At 39.6% G+C, this 16,180-nt stretch overlaps 1 protein-coding gene across 10 annotated transcripts in view; it reads right to left on the bottom strand.

Annotated features, from left to right (window-relative positions):
• CHN1 (chimerin 1) overlaps window positions 1-16,180 on the bottom strand; it is a 200,242-nt gene that overhangs the window by 46,483 nt on the left and 137,579 nt on the right. For 9 of the 10 annotated variants that reach the window (XM_055572171.1, XM_055572174.1, XM_055572170.1 and 6 more), the window contains one exon: window positions 1,115-1,192. The exons of the other annotated variant lie outside the window; for it this stretch is intronic. In XM_055572171.1, the coding sequence (XP_055428146.1) occupies window positions 1,115-1,192 (78 nt within the window). The remainder of the gene's footprint in view (window positions 1-1,114; window positions 1,193-16,180) is intronic. 10 annotated transcript variants of the gene reach the window in all.

Genomic DNA, 16,180 nt, shown 5'->3' with positions numbered 1-16,180 from the left:
AAGTTCATAAAAATCTTTTTCACTATGGAAAAAGCTGAGCATATTGGAGGCTGGGTATTTGGCATTTTAGTAAAATTAATGCTAGTGTTAACAAGCAGGAAAAATTGCAAATTTGGAATGAAATGTCTTACTACAGAGCTTGGTGCATTCTATCTGCTAAAAAAAGTAATAAACAAATGGAAGAGCAGGGTCTCCAGCCTTATCATCTTCTGAAAACAGATACCCCCTAACATCAAAACTAATGCCATTTTGTCTACACTAACAGCATTCTTGTCTCAGGAACTTCATCATAAACTATCATAAACTGCCCGTATAACTATAGGGCAGTTAGATAGAAATGCCAGTGCATTTACCCATGAAGTGTGACTGGGTCTCCCACATACAATCTCACACATGTTCTCCGAATTAGGTTGCAAAGGACTGAACTTCAAGGTCTTGTATCATGCTATAAATGCAGGCAAGGTCTACACATACTTTGAATCTACACACACATTTTGATGAAAAATGATTAAAGTACAGTTGGTATACACATACACAAGGTGAAAGAAAATACTCAAAAAAAGTGAAGAGAAGCTGCTAAGTGTCAGCAGCATAACAGTCCCATGGTAGCCATCCTCCTTTCACCATGGTCAATTCATTAGCAGAGGAGAAAAGACAGAAACTATGGGAAATGGACACCATCTGCTCAATCCAGATGCAACAGCACATGCTTCTTAGAGCCAAAGCTTTTTTACCAGAAACGAAAGGAGATAAGGTCTAATCCTCTCACAAAACATCCCACAAAGGTGGTTAGACATATTTGCATCACAAATAATAATGCCAAGATCATTATTGAGACCTTTTAAATATCAGTCAAGACTTTTACCATTGAGTATACACTGATCAAACAGAATACTAAATCAGCACTAGAGAAAATGGGGTTGGATTCTATCAGCTTTACTCAGCTATTCCTTAAAAAAAAAAAATCATGCTTAAAACATCTTCATTCCCTGAATAGCAAGAACAGTTTAGTCCAGTCATCCTACTTTTAAAAAGACATACTTTTAATATTGTATATTTCAAGTAATGTGCATTTCCTTTCTTATAAGAAAAGGTTAAAAATAAATATTCTTACCTTGAAATTGTGGACCTTTTCATATTTTGGAATTTGTTCGTTTTCTTTCAGAGTTGCTCTTCTAACAAGTGATGTCAACTGCGAATAAGCAAAGAGTTTCAGAGGTTGCCAGATTGTCACAGACGACTTTTGAGAACCCAGTTTCATTCCCAAGGCTGCTATCAATAAATCTTGCTGACGGCCCTCTTGTTTTGATTTGTGAACTGTAGCTCTATTAGTTTTCCTACCCGACCAAGACTCTTTGGATGGCATTTTGGAATTCACAGGAAATAAAGCAAACCTATATTGATCTATGTCTGTCGATGAACTCTATTCAGCTAACAAATGAGCATTCTTCCAGCCAGCACAGAGCCCTACCCTACAGAGAGCTGCAGAGAAACAGCACGGAGAGGTGGAGGAGGGTGATGAAGCACTTCTTAAAAAGAGGTCCACTAGCCAGAAAAATTCTTCTTTCTTCCTTTTTTTTTTTAAAGGGCTCTATATTTAAGCTTCTGAAAACTTAAAAGTCTGAACAGAAATAAAGAGTCGATGCCAACATACAAAACATTCAGCATTTCTCTTTCCTTTTTAAAGAGCCATGCAATTTTGACAAATGATACATTTCTAAAAGCTTTCTTTTCTAGTCAATGTATTAATGTCCATTCTGAAGGAGAGATGCCTACATCCTGCCTGCAGTCAGTTTCAAGCAACTGACACCCTGGGAAGCCCCTGGCAGAGGGTGGGGGAGGGGAGGGACTTGGCAAGGAAGGCTGATTAGACTGGTCACCGTAAGAAAGGAGAGAACCAATGAGAATCAAGCAACAGTATTTAAGTACTGTATTCCTCAACTCTGTATCTCCCTCCTCTCATGTAAGATTTTTCTTGCTGGCTCAAGGCAAAAAAAAAAAAAAAAAAAAAAAAAATCAGTGGGAAGACAATGAGCACTGAATGAGTCATGCATCATTACAAAATGGATTTTTTTTTAACCTATTAAAAGCAAAGGAAAATTAACACACACAGCACTAGGTTTTAAAAAGAAGGTACCACCTGCCAGGTAAATTATGAAAAGCTGATCTATAATTTGCCTTTGTGCATATGGACTACAGTTAGTTAACTAAAACCCCATTTTATTAAACATGAGCAAAAGCTGAAAAGCATTTTGATGAAAAACAAAAGTTTAACTAGGTATCGTACTATTTTCATGAAGAGCAAGGAGCACACCCTTGTCTGCACCGACAGCCTGGAACAGTCAGTTCAATCTCTCTACCCTGAGTAGTTTTATTGTGCATCTGTAATTTTAAATAGGTCCAACCATTATTTTAAATCTTAATCTCAACATTCTTCATTCAAAGAGCTTCAGGCCAGGTCACGGTGCAAGCCTGTTGGGAACAGTCCCTCATGTACACAGGTCCCAGATGTAGTGCTGGACCCTGAGCTGTTTCCTGATACAGAAAGGCAAGTGCTGGGCAAGAGCCTCAAACCCAGCTCCAGTGAAGAGCAATACCTACACAGTACATTTCTTTAAAACCAAGGGGCTGTAAACTTAGGTTTTCTCATATTGGTTCCCTCAACACCTCCCATCTGTTTCATCATGCTATAGTAATTAAGTTTAACCCATTCTGATTCTAAAGTTACACTGTATTTAAAGAATCAAAAATGCTATATTCAAATGAATTCAGTCCATCTGCTTAGATAAGTGCAAAAAATTTATTTCAGATTTCATAGTCTGTAAGGACTATGGGGCCCCTGCAGATTCTAATTTAATTAGGGCATGAAGTGGTCCTTAAACCATGGCAGATATTGATAATACTGAATGACTGATTTATATACATGCCCCAATATTTTTTAATGAGTCTATAGTTCCATCTTTTAAAATGATTTCTTTTTTAAAAAACACTTCTAAGTAAATAAAAAGGCAAACATTAACATTTAGATCTACAGATGTTTCATTTCCACAAATTTATACCCTTACCTGATTAATAGGAGATAAAAATTTTTTTTCCAAGTAGAAATACAATGGAAAGAACTTCCTTGCCTAACCTACATTGCTCTTTAGCTTAGACCTAGTTTCTCATGTGATGACTAAAAATAGAAAGGCCAGCCAACTCTTTAGTTACACACAACCTATAGCAAGTTTATGTTTTTCTCAGTGGGCCTGAAAAACACAGACTCTAAAGGCAAATTTGACATTAATTTTTTTCTCCACATTATTTAACAATGAATGTTTAAATTACTAATTTAGAGACAACAGTTACCCCATGTAACCCAAGAAACTTTTTTCCTGAGTATTTCTGATCAAGAAATACTTTATTATAGATCATCCCAGTTCTTCAGCTGTAGTAACTAAAATTCAACCAAAGCATAAAAATATTCATAGTAGAGTTCTCCAGAAAGTTCATGGCTGAGTAAAACTGAATATTTTTGTCACTGAGAGGTAAGGTCTACTAAGACTCCGCAGTCACTGTCTTTCCTGAGTAAGTGTTCTACTTACGAAAGAAATACTGGAATAATAACAACTTGGGAAACTATCCAAGGCACTAAGAATACAAAAAACAAGGATTCCAGATGAAAAACTTCTTAGTTCCTCTTAACTGGCTGGAGGTCTTGTCACTATTACACCTTCCATAACTGCAACTGCATTTCTGCATTAATTTTGAGGAGCTCTGAAGTCAGAATCGCTAACTCTTGAATTCAGAACCAGTATTAATGTTCTGACATTCCAGACAAATGTCTACCACTCTTCCTTATTTTTTCTGGCCATATCTATCTACTTAGATGGACAGAGCATCTATTAATTATGACTATCATTATTAGGTACTTAGGCTCTAAGCACCCAGCTAAACACTTTCATATATACAGAATCCCATTAATTCCACAGAAGAACTATCTATGAGGCATATATTACCCTCATTTTATAGCGGGAAGAACTGAGGCCTATAGAAGTTAACTTCCCCAAAATGTACAGCTATTAGGTTAAGTGATGGATAGGAGTTAGGCTTTTAAACACTATGCTGCTGCTGCTGCTGCTAAGTCGCTTCAGTCATGTCCAACTCTGTGCGACCCCACAGATGGCAGCCCAGGCTTTTAAACACTATGCTGCTGCTGCTGCTGCTAAGTCGCTTCAGTCGTGTCCAACTCTGCGCGACCCCATAGATAGTAGCCCACCAGGCTCCCCCGTCCCTGGGACTCTCCAGGCAAGAACACTGGAGTGGGTTGCCATTTCCTTCTCCAATGCATGAAAGTGAAAAGTGAAAGTGAAGTCGCTCAGTCGTGTCCGACTCTTAGCGACCCCATGGACTGCAGCCCACCAGGCTCCTCCGTCCATGGGATTTTCCAGGCAAGAGTACTGGAGTGGGGTGCCATTGCCTTCTCCAAACACTATGCTATATCCACTCAAATGAGAAAATGAAAGGAAACCATGGAGTCTGAGAGTAGTTGTTTTTTTCTCTGTGGTATTCAGGGTGTTTCTCTAGTTATTTTCTCTTTTCAGTTCTGAAGAGTAGCAATAGATTGTAAGACACTGCAAACAATGAGGAACACCGAATGGTAAGAAAAAGTAATAAATCACTAAGACCTAGATCTCAAGTGTAGCCCACAGTACATGCAGTAGGAAATGCAGCCCTCAGGCTCCATTCCGATACCCCCTCCTTCAGGACGCCTTTGACCATTTGAAGCAATTAGCTGTGACGTTACCCACCTGTGAACCTCAGAGTCCTTCACTTGTTCATTAATTACGAGACGTATCACCTTCTACCTCATATCACAGTTGCCTATGTAGCTGTTTATATAGAACTAGGTCTAACACATCTCAGTATAAATCCTGAATCTAGCACAGTAGCTGGTACAAATAAAGATTCAATGAATAAAAATCAAATGAAGGCAGCTATTTTTTACTGGGGGGCAGTGTATTATAATAAAAAATGTGATTTAAAATCAGAGACACTGAAGTTTGAATCCTGACCTTGGGAGATTTATTTGTTGCCTTGGTTATTACATACCATGGATAATAATCCTGGAGAAGGGAATGGCTACTCACTCCAGTATTCTTACCTGCAGAATTCCAAGGACAGAAGAGCCTGGCAGGCTACAGTCCATGGAATTTCAAAGAGCTGGACATAACTGAGCGACAAACACTTTCATGTTCATGGCTAATAATACTTATCTTACAGGATACTGGACAGTTTGGGGATAATACATAAAGAAGAAAAGACTACAGGGAGTTCAGTTCAGTTCAGTTGTTCAGTCGTGTCCGACTCTTTGCAACCCCATGAACCACAGCACACCAGGCCTCCCTGTCCATCACCAACTCCCAGAGTTCACCCAAACTCATGTCCATCGAATTGGTGATGCCATCCAGCCATCTCATCCTCTGTCGTCCCCTTCTCCTCCTGCCCTCAATCCCTCCCAGCATCAGGGTCTTTTCAAATGAGTCAACTCTTCACATCAGGTGGCTAAGTATTGGAGTTTCAGCTTCAACATCAGTCCTTCCAATGAACACCCAGGACTGATCTCCTTTAGGATGGATTGGTTGGATCTCCTTGCAGTCCAAGGGACTCTCAAGAGTCTTCTCCAACACCATAGTTCAAAAGCATCAATTCTTCGGCACTCAGCTTTCTTTATAGTCCAACTCTCACATCCATACAAGCATTCAATAAATGATACAGGGCTGCTGTGCCAAATATTAGCTGCATAGTATGTACACTGTGTAATATAAGACAGGTTTCTGTATAAGTGAAAGTCACTCAGTTGTGTCCAACTCTTTGTGACTCCATGGACTGTAGGGTCCATGGAATTCTCCAGGTCAGAATACTGAAGTGGGTAGCCTTTCCCTTCTCCAGGGGATCTTCCCAACCCAGGAATTGAACCCAGGTCTCCCGCAATGTAGGCAGATTCTTTACCAGCTGAGCCACAAGGGAACCCATTCTGTATAAGGAGTTAGATTAATCTGCCTTTGGTTCATACATACAAGCATGCCTAAAACTCCTGCTCTTCTCTTTATATTATGGTCTCTATCAAATTCCCCCCATGCTAGTTCTAATCCTATCTTTCAAAAGGCATATAATGTGTGTTAGCTGAGGGAGCAGGATGGGATGGGGCTAAAAGGAAAGAAGATTCTCAGCATTTGTTAAGATGTCAGGAACAATGTGTGATGCTTCATATCTTTGTCCTAGTTCTTGGTTATAGAGCCCGAGACATATTGCATAATGGACGTTTTATAGGCAAAGAAATGCTCACGGGTCATTTTTGCTGGAAACACCAGCAGTATTTTGCTTTGTATTTTGACTGGGAACCTTTGGCCTGTCTTGGACCTGACTCTGTCCATCCTTAACACAGATATCATTGCTGTATTCTGCTCAGATAAGGGTGACTAGGCTGGAAAGAGAGATGGGAAAGGAGCAGATTCCACAACTTCTCTGTGTCTACCTTTGTCCATACCATTTGCAGTTCAGAGAAGAGGACTGGGAAAATGCGGGCTGGTAGTGTTGTAAGGGGGAAATAGGTGACCTTGGAAAGGAATGCATTTGCTGTTTTTCAAATAAAGAAATTTCTACCACTGACCCCACTCTGCTGTTGTCTAGTAACAATACTGGATTTGTGCTGAGCTAGCCTCTCATTTTCACCAAGCCTAGCAAAACAGGAACATGGGCTCTTGGGTCAGAGAGAAGTGCTGACCTTAACCCCTTCATCTACTGGCTGTGGTGAGTCTTTGCTCAAGCTACTGATTTAAGTGGATTAAAAGTACTTACATTATAGAATGACTAAGAATTAAATGAGATAATAAGCATTTTTCATTATTCCTAGCACAGAAAGTAATTAACAAATAGAAGTTTCACCTCTTTTCCTTCCAAGACCCCATTTGTCCAAGTTCAGAGTTAGTCTAACCTGTGACAGTGATACACATTAAAGGCCCAAGGCCACTGTCCTAAGCAACGTGAGTTTCAGGTCAAACTGTAGCCACATGGTTTAGGGACACATCATAGTTCAGTTCAGTCGCTCAGTTGTATCTGACTCTTTGCAACCCCATGGACTGCAGCATTCCAGGCTTTCCTGTCCATCACCAACTCATGGAGTTTACTCAAACTCATGTCTATCGAGTTGGTGATGCCATCCAACCATCATCCTCTGTCGTCCCCTTTACCTTCTGCCTTCAATCTTGCCCAGCATCAGGGTCTTTTCATAGGCATCACCATTCTGCAGTTTTTAAACTTACCATGTACTGGTAATCTGAATCCCTGGGCTCAAACTGAGTAACCCCGTCCTCTCCTCCTTCCTGCCTCAAATTCTGCTTACACTAGGGTGCAGATGACTGATTACACTTCCTTTTCCATGAGTATCTGATTTTAGTATGGGACCAAGACTTAAGCCAAAAGAATAAATCTCCAATTACCGAATGTCAGGACATACTAACAGTAAGAATGTTTTCTAGAAAACTACAAAGACCTCATGCAAACAGTTACCTCCTTTGTAACATCATGATGACATCACAGACTCATGACCTCAATGCTCCAGTTAACTAAGCTAAATCAACATTCCATCCAATAAGTACCATAAAAGATTGTTCTAGCTAGCATGGCCCTAAGGCTCATGGATGTGTAGAGTAGCCGGATTTGCATACTACTGGGTGATCTAAAACACTAATTCAGGTTTAGCAAATTCTGCAATTTCTGCAAAATGTTGAAACTGAGTTATAAACAACAGCTCTTCCACAATCAAAATTTGTAGATCCAAGCAAATTCAGCTCACTCTAGATATACTGATTATTCATACTTGTGTCCCCTAAATTATCATTTGTAACCTAGTTTCTCTCCATTAGAGCCAAGAGTGGAATATATTCAAGGTACTTAACAATTATATGTCAGCTTACATTTATTAACTGACAACTACACGGCACTGTACTAGTAAATGCTTTACAGGTATGACGTAGTTTAGTTCCCCTTCATGGGTCACAGCCTTGTCGTGGTGAAGGGGCTTGCATAACTCAATGAAGCCACAAGCCATGCCATGCAGCACCACCCAAGACAGATGGGTCACAGTGAAAGGTTCTGACAAAACATGGTCCACCAGAGAAGGAAATGGCAACCCACTTCAGTATTCTTGCCATGAGAATCCTATGAACAGTATGAAAAGGCAAAAAAAGATATGATGCTGAAAGATATGACTCCAAGTCAGAAAGTGTCCAATGGTAAGAGCAGAGAAATAGCTCCAGAAAGAATGAAGTGGCTGGGTCAAAGTGGAAACACTCAAGTCCTGTGAGGTTCATGAATCAAGATAAATTGGACATGGTCAAGCAGGAGATGGCAAAAATGAACATCGATGAACACTGACATATAGGGAATCAGTGAACTAAAATGTACAGGAATGGGAGAATTTAATGCAGATGACCATTATATCTACTACTGTGGGCAAGAATCCCTTGGAAGAAATACAGTAGCCTTCATAGTCAACCAGAGTCTGAAAAGCAGTACTTGAGTGCAGTGTCACAAATGACAGAATGACCTCAGTTCCCTTCCCAGGCAAGTCATTCAACATCAGAGTAACCCAAGTCTATTCTGCAACCACTAATGCCGAAGAAGGTGCGGTTAACCAGTTTTATAAAGACCACTCAAACCACGTAATCCTAAAGGAATTCAACCCACAATACTCCTTACAAGGACTGGTGCTGAAGCTCCAAAACTCTGGCCACCTGATGCGAAGAACTGACTTATTAGAAAAGACCCTGATGTTGGGAAAGATTGAGGGCAGGAGGAGAAGGGGGTGACAGAGGATGAGATGGTTGGATGGCATCACCGACTCAATGGACATGAGTTTGAGTAAACTCTGGGAGAGAATGAAAGACAGGGAGCCTGGTGTGCTGCAGTCCAGGGGGTCACAAAGAGTTGGACATAACTTAGTGACAGAACAACAACAACACCACCTTCTAGAACTAATACCCAAAAGATGTCCTTTTCATAATAGGGGATTGGAATGCAAAAGTAGGAAGTCAAGAGATACCTGGAATAAAAAGCAAATTTGGAGAGGAGTACAAAATGAAGCAGAGCAAAGGCTAACAGATTTATCAAGAAAACATGCTGGTTACAGCAAACTCCCTTTTCTCACAACCCAAGAGATGATTCTCCAAATGAACATCACTAGATGATCAATAATGAAATTAGATTGATTATATTCTTTGCAGATGGAAAAGCTCCACACAATCAGTAAAATCAAGACCTAGAGTTGACTGTGGCTCATATCATGAGCTCTTTATTGCAAAACTCAAGCTCAAATTGAACAAAGCAGAGAAAACCACTGGGCCATTCAGGTATGACCTAAATCAAATCCCTTATGATTATAGAGTGGAGGTGACAAATAGTTTCAAGTGATTAGATCTGGACAGAGTACCAAAGAGCTATGGATGGAGGTTTGTAACACTATACAGAAGGCATGACCAAAACCATCCCAAAGAAATGCAAGAAGGCAAAGCAGTTGTCTGAGGAGGCTAACAATTAGCTGGGGAAAGAAGAGAAGCAAAAGGCAAAGAAGAAAAGGAAAAGATATACTTAACTGAACGCAGAGTTCCAGAGAATAGCAAGGAGAGATAAGAAGGCCTTCTTAAATGAATAATGCAAAGAAAGAGAGGGAAAAAAAAGAATAGAAAAGACTCTAGATCACTTCAAGGAACTTGGAGATATCAAAGGAACATTTTATGCAAGGATGAGCATGATAAAGGACAGAAATGGTAAGGACCAAACAGAAGCAGAAGAAATTAAAAAGAGGTGGAAAGAATACACAGAAGAACTATACAAGAAAGGCCTTAATGACCTGGAGAACCACTACAGTGTAGTCATTCACCTAGAGCCTCACATCCTAAAGTGCAGAGTAAAGTGGACCTTAGGAAGCATCACTACGAACAAAGCTAGTGGAGGTGATGGAATTCCAGTGGAGCTATTTCAAATCCTGGAAGATGATGCTGTTAAAGTGCTGCACTCAATGTGCCAGCACATTTGGAAAACTCAGCAATGGCCACAGGACTGGAAAAGGTCAGTTTTCATTCTGATCCCAAAGAAAGGCAATGCCAAAGGGTGTTCAAACCACGATATAACTGTGCTCATTTCAGAAGCCCATAAGACTATGCTCACAGCCCTTCAAGCTAGGCTTTAGCAGTACATGAACTGAGAACTTCCAGATGTACAAGCTGGGTTCAGAAAAGGCAGGGAACCAGAGATTAAATTGCCAACATTCACTGGATCATGGAGAATGCAAGGGAGTTCCAAAAAACATCTATTTCTACATCACTGACTACACTAAAGCCTTTGACTTGTGTGGATCACAACAAATTGTGGAAAATTCTTAAAGAGACAGGAATACCAAACCACCTTACCTGTCTCTTGAGAAACCTGTATGGAGGTCAAGAAGCAACAGTTAGAGCCAGACATAGGACAATGGACTGGTTCAAAACTGGGAAAGGAGTGTGCCAAGGCTGTATATTGTCACCCCGCTTATTTAATTTCTATGCAGAGTACATCATGTGAAATGCTGGGCTGGATGAATCACAAGCTGGAATCAAGATTGCTGGGAGAAATATCAACAACCTCAGATATGCAGATGATACCATTCTAATGGCAGAAAGTGAAGAGAAACTAAGGAGCGTCTTGATGAGGGTGAAAGAAGAGTGAAAAGGCTGGCATGAAACTCAACATTCAATAAAAACTAAGATCATGTCATCCAATCTCATTACTTCATGGCAAACAGAAGGGGGAAAAGTGGAAACAGTGACAGGCTTTCTTTTCTTGGGCTCCACAATCACCGTGGACAGTAACTGCAGTCATGAAATTAAAAGATGCTAGCTCCTTGGAAGGAAAACTATGATAAACATAATGTACTAAAAAGCAGAGATATCACCTGGCCGACAAAGGTCCATCTAGTCAAAGCTATGATTTTTCCAGTAGTCGTGTACAGATGTGAGAGTCGGCCCATAAAGAAAGCTGAGCGCTGAAGAATTGATGCTTTCAAATTGTGATGCTGGAGAAGACTCTTGAGAGTCCCATGGACTGCAAGGAGATCCAACCAGTCAATCCTAAAGGAAATCAACCTTGAATACCATCGGAAGGACTGTCACTAAAGCTCCAATACTTCGGCTACCTGATGTGAAAGGGTAACACACTGGAAAAGACCCTGATAGTGGGAAAGACTGAAGGCAAAAGGAGAAGAGGGTGGCAGAGGATGAGATGGCTAGATAGCAACATGGTTAGATGTCTGACTTAACGGACATGAACTTGAGCAAACTCAGGAAGATAGTGGAGAGCACAGGAGCCAGGCTGTAGTACACAGGGTTGCAAAGAGCTGAACATGACTTAGTGACTGAACAACAACAAAGTAGCTTAGTTGTTAAAACAACAGGGCAGGTTTCATTTTATAGATAAAGAAACAGAAGCTCAGATTAAAGTCACCTAACTAGTAAGTGGTGAGAACAGGAGCTGATCTCAGGTCTAAGTGACTTCAGATTCCGTCTTTCCTTTAAACTCTCCTGCCCCTCATATTACCTATAGTTAACATGCAATTTGGAAAGGCTATCATTTGAATAAGTTTCTAGATCATTTATATTCTAGTATCCCTCAGATCACTAGCCAATTTAGTACTGCTTATATTTAAATTTATAGCATCTACCAGATTCATCACCTCTTCAAAATTTTCAAATACATTTTAAGTCAAACATTAGAGATTTCTACACAGAACTCTATAAATCCCTGAAGTTATATTGGAATAAGTAACTTTTTATGTTGCACAGGAAACTCTTAAACCTGACCAGGGCTCTAAATTTTTATGCTCCTGGCATGAGTCACATTGTAATTTCTAACTGAGTCGTCACTACACAGGGCTCTAGCATTAACGTAACCTCTCTCTAAACAGATAACGATAAAGCACAGCAATGCATTCATTTCACTGTATAATAAATTTAAACTACACTATATTAACATTCACACTACCAAACTCTGTACACTCTAACATGTTCTCTGACTTACATGAAGCAATTACAGAAACATAAGACATTTAAAAACACAGTGCAAACAAAAAAGCACAGCCTTGCATTCCTTATCCTTGCAAGAAATAACAGATATGATCAACTTCTCCAGGCGACAGTGTGAGGAAGTGTTTTGCACACCAGGCCGAGAGGAGCGGGTGGAGTGGCACACGGCCTGGTTACCAAGCCTGGTTCTGACTGATACCAGCCAAGTCCCTGAACTTTTTCCTAACTCCCAGATCTACTAAATGAACTCCGTGGTCTTCTCCATATTTTAAAAAGAAATTCAAAAGGAAGAAGGAAGGTTCACACTCATTCAGCACACAAGGATGTAAAAATGTGACTGTCCAACTGGGAAAGGCCAGCTGGCTACGAGCGCATCCCTTCAAGGCAGCTCTGCCTAATGTACTACAGGCTTTTGTATGGTTTAGTTCTGCGGGCTCGAAACTTAATCCGTCAGCAAGGAGGCCACATCTATTTCTCAAGAGCAGACTGACATAATGCCAAGCTCATGAAACTGAAGGAAAAAGCAGAACGATGGTTGTGTAGTTTATATGAGATATAATGATCATAAAGTGGGTGACCAACATGCTCTCTTTTGGGTAGCATACCTACACTGGAAAGAAAAAAATCATTAGGAAGCAGAGAATAGAATCAGACAAGTGAAGTGGGTTAGATGAACTGAATACAGAATGCACAGAGCTAAGATATCCTTTGAATCTTCTATAATTAGGATGGCCCTGCCAGGGAACTAGAATGCTCAGTACCCATTTATTGAGAGGTACCTTCATTTTAGGTCAATACTGAGATTGGCATAAGCAGCTTCTAGCTCTGAGTCTTTTTCCAGGTGTGTCTTTATGATGATGCTGCATAGTTCTGCTCAAATACCTTAGGTGGTGATCTTAAATCTCTTTCATAGAACAGTCTTATTTTTTTCATTTACAAGTTCTTAATGGACACTAGATTGTAACCCTGGTGTATCGATAACAATTTTATATAATAGGTGCTTTGGGAAGATAAAATAAATGGCAGATATTTCTTGGTGTAGAATCATGTAACAAGTTAATATACACATATAATTATATATAAAATTACATAATAAGAGTAAAATATTCTAGTCTAACAGTCTCCAATATTCAGCCATTGGCAACGATAGTTGTATGCGGATCATAACATTTTTCTTGGTTCTTCCAAATGAAAAGTTGAAAATAGCCTCCATAGGAACTCGTTCCCAATTTTCCCCCTAAATGAACCTGAGGGCTAATGAGGGAAATATGTCATTAACATTTTGGATTTTGTTTTACCCAAATTTTTTATATCTATTACTTGCACAACTTAAAGAAACAATTTTTTTGTTCTGTAACAATAGAGGACATGAAATGAGAGAAGCTCTGACAACAAACTACCGCACAATTGCACTCATCTCACACGCTAGTAAAGTAATGCTCAAAATTCTCGAAGCCAGGCTTCAGCAATACATGAACTGGGAACTTCCAGATGTTCAAGCTGGTTTTAGAAAAGGCAGAGGAACCAGAGATCAAATTGCCAACATCCGTTGGATCATCAAAAAAGCAAGAGAGTTCCAGAAAAACATCTATTACTGCTTTATTGACTATGCCAAAGCCTTTGACTGTGTGGATCACGATAAACTGTGGAAAATTCTGAAGGAGATGGGAATACCAGACCACCTGACCTGCCTCTTGAGAAACCTGTATGCAGGTCAGGAAGCAACAGTTAGAACTGGACATGGAACAATGGACTGGTTCCAAATAGGAAAAGGACTATGTCACCCTGCTTATTTAACTTATACACAGAGTTACATCATGAGAAATGCTGGACTGGATGAAGCACAAGCTGGAATCAAGATTTCCGGGAGAAATATCAATAACCTCAGATATGCAGATGACACCACCTTATGGCAGAAAGTGAAGAAAAACTAAAGAGCCTCTTGAAGAAAGTGAAAAAGGAGAGTGAAAAAGTTGGCTTAAAGATCAACATTCAGAAAACGAAGATCATGGCATCTGGTCCCATCAGTTCATGGGAAATAGATGGGGAAACAGTGGAAACAGTGTCAGACTTTATTTTTTGGGGCTCCAAAATCACTGCAGACAGTGACTGCAGCCATGAAATTAAAAGATGCTTACTCCTTGGAAGGAAAGTTATGACCAACCTAGACAGCATATTTATTCAAAAGCAGAGACATTACTTTGTCCACAAAGGTCCATCTAGTCAAAGCTATGATTTTTCCAGTAGTCATGTATGGATGTGAGTGAGAGTTGGACTATAAAGAAAGCTGAGTGCTGAAGAATTGATGCCTTTGAACTGTGGTGTTGGAGAAGACTCTTGAAAGTTCCTTAAACTGCAAGGAGATCCAACCAGTCCATCCTAAAGGAGATCAGTCCTGGGTGTTCACTGGAAGGACTGATGCTACAGCTGAAACTCAAATACTTTGGCCACTTCATGTGAAGAGTTGACTCACTGGAAAAGACCCTGATGCTGGCATTGAGGGCAGGAGGAGAAGGGGATGACAGAGGATGAGATAGTTGTATGGCATCACCGACACAATGGACACGGGTTTGGGTGGACTCCGGGAGTTGGTGATGGACAGGGAGGCCTGGCGTGCTGCAGTTCATGGGGTCGCAAAGAGTCGGACATGACTGAGCGACTGAACTGAACTGACAACAATTAGAGACTTTAAGTACAGTGCAAAACTCTGGGATCATGGCTGTTTCCACTTTTTTTCAGAGAGCTTTTGGTTGTAATATACATAAGGAAAGTACAATTAAAAAGCTAAAAGGCAGACTCAGATAGACATCAGGAGTATTTTCAGATTTTAAACTGCCATAAGGGGTTATTTCATGTTATTGCAGCTCAGTGAACATTTCACAATCACCGATTTAACAGAAGCAAGCCAATGAATCAGAATAAAAACTAGGCATTATATTATCAGTTTTCTCATCCCTCTACTGATTTCAACTGATTAAGATGAAGTGTATGTGATTTGGTTATAAAAAAAAATGTGCTACTGATTTTTTAAAACTTGAGTTATAAAAGCATATTTCCTATATGCACAGTTTGATTAGAGTATTCCAACTGTAATTTATTTTAATGGTGAAGCCATTCCCTTCTCTGGGGATCTTCCCAACCCAGGGATAGAACCCAGATCTCCTGTGTTGCAGGCAGATTCTTTTACCATTTGAGCTGCCAGGGAAGCCCAATATGTATAGTTTGATTAGAATATTACAATTGTAATTTATTTTAATATTCACTTTAAGCCTCAATAAAGACAAATGTGGGCTCATGGGATAAAGTGTATTCATGAAGTTCAAATTGAACGTGTTTCTGAAAGCCTATTTTTAATATTTAAAAATGGCAATAGTGGCCTGAAGGTAACAGATTAAACTTTCATAAATAATTTCCCTGAGAAGTATGAGAATAATTCATAGATGTGTTAATCATGCACGTCACTGCCAGATATTAATTTGTCTTTTCTTTGTAATGACACTACCACATGGCAGGTTTTACATTAAGATAATGATGTTGAAAAGTAAAAACAACCTGCATCTGGGCATTTTTCTAAAATAAACATTTCATATTGTGTCCATAGTGTTTCATCTCATGAAATTTCTGTTAGTTCAAAGGATCCTAATGAAACTAAGAGAGAACAACCCCTAACTTGGATGTTCTTTTTCACGTAAGAGATAGATTCTTTCATATATATATATATATATATGTATGTAAATGTATGATATATATATATATAAAATTTAATTGTATTAAATTCTTCCATATGAACCTTGATATCTCATGAGTGATTTGAGGCATCTAGACCAGGCCCAAAAATGATCAGCACATTACAATAGTAGACACAGAAAGTCAGACTACAATCAACTTCCTGTGAAAAGGAAGAAGGAAAGATTAAAGGATGATTTAACATCTATCTTTCAGGGACATTTTAATGTACTAAGAGGGATCTACCTTGCCGTTTCCCTCCTCCACAAAGGATAGGTTAATGGGAGATAATTTAAGGAGCAACTGAAGATCTCAGGCTGGTAAGATCAAATGCTACTTAAGGCGCTCCTGCCAGC

The sequence above is a fragment of the Bubalus kerabau genome, chromosome 3 (genome assembly GCF_029407905.1).
Source record: "Bubalus kerabau isolate K-KA32 ecotype Philippines breed swamp buffalo chromosome 3, PCC_UOA_SB_1v2, whole genome shotgun sequence".
Lineage (NCBI taxonomy): Eukaryota > Metazoa > Chordata > Mammalia > Artiodactyla > Bovidae > Bubalus > Bubalus kerabau.
The sequence above is the reverse complement of the archived record's forward strand: the minus strand, read 5'-3'. Positions and strand labels throughout refer to the sequence as shown.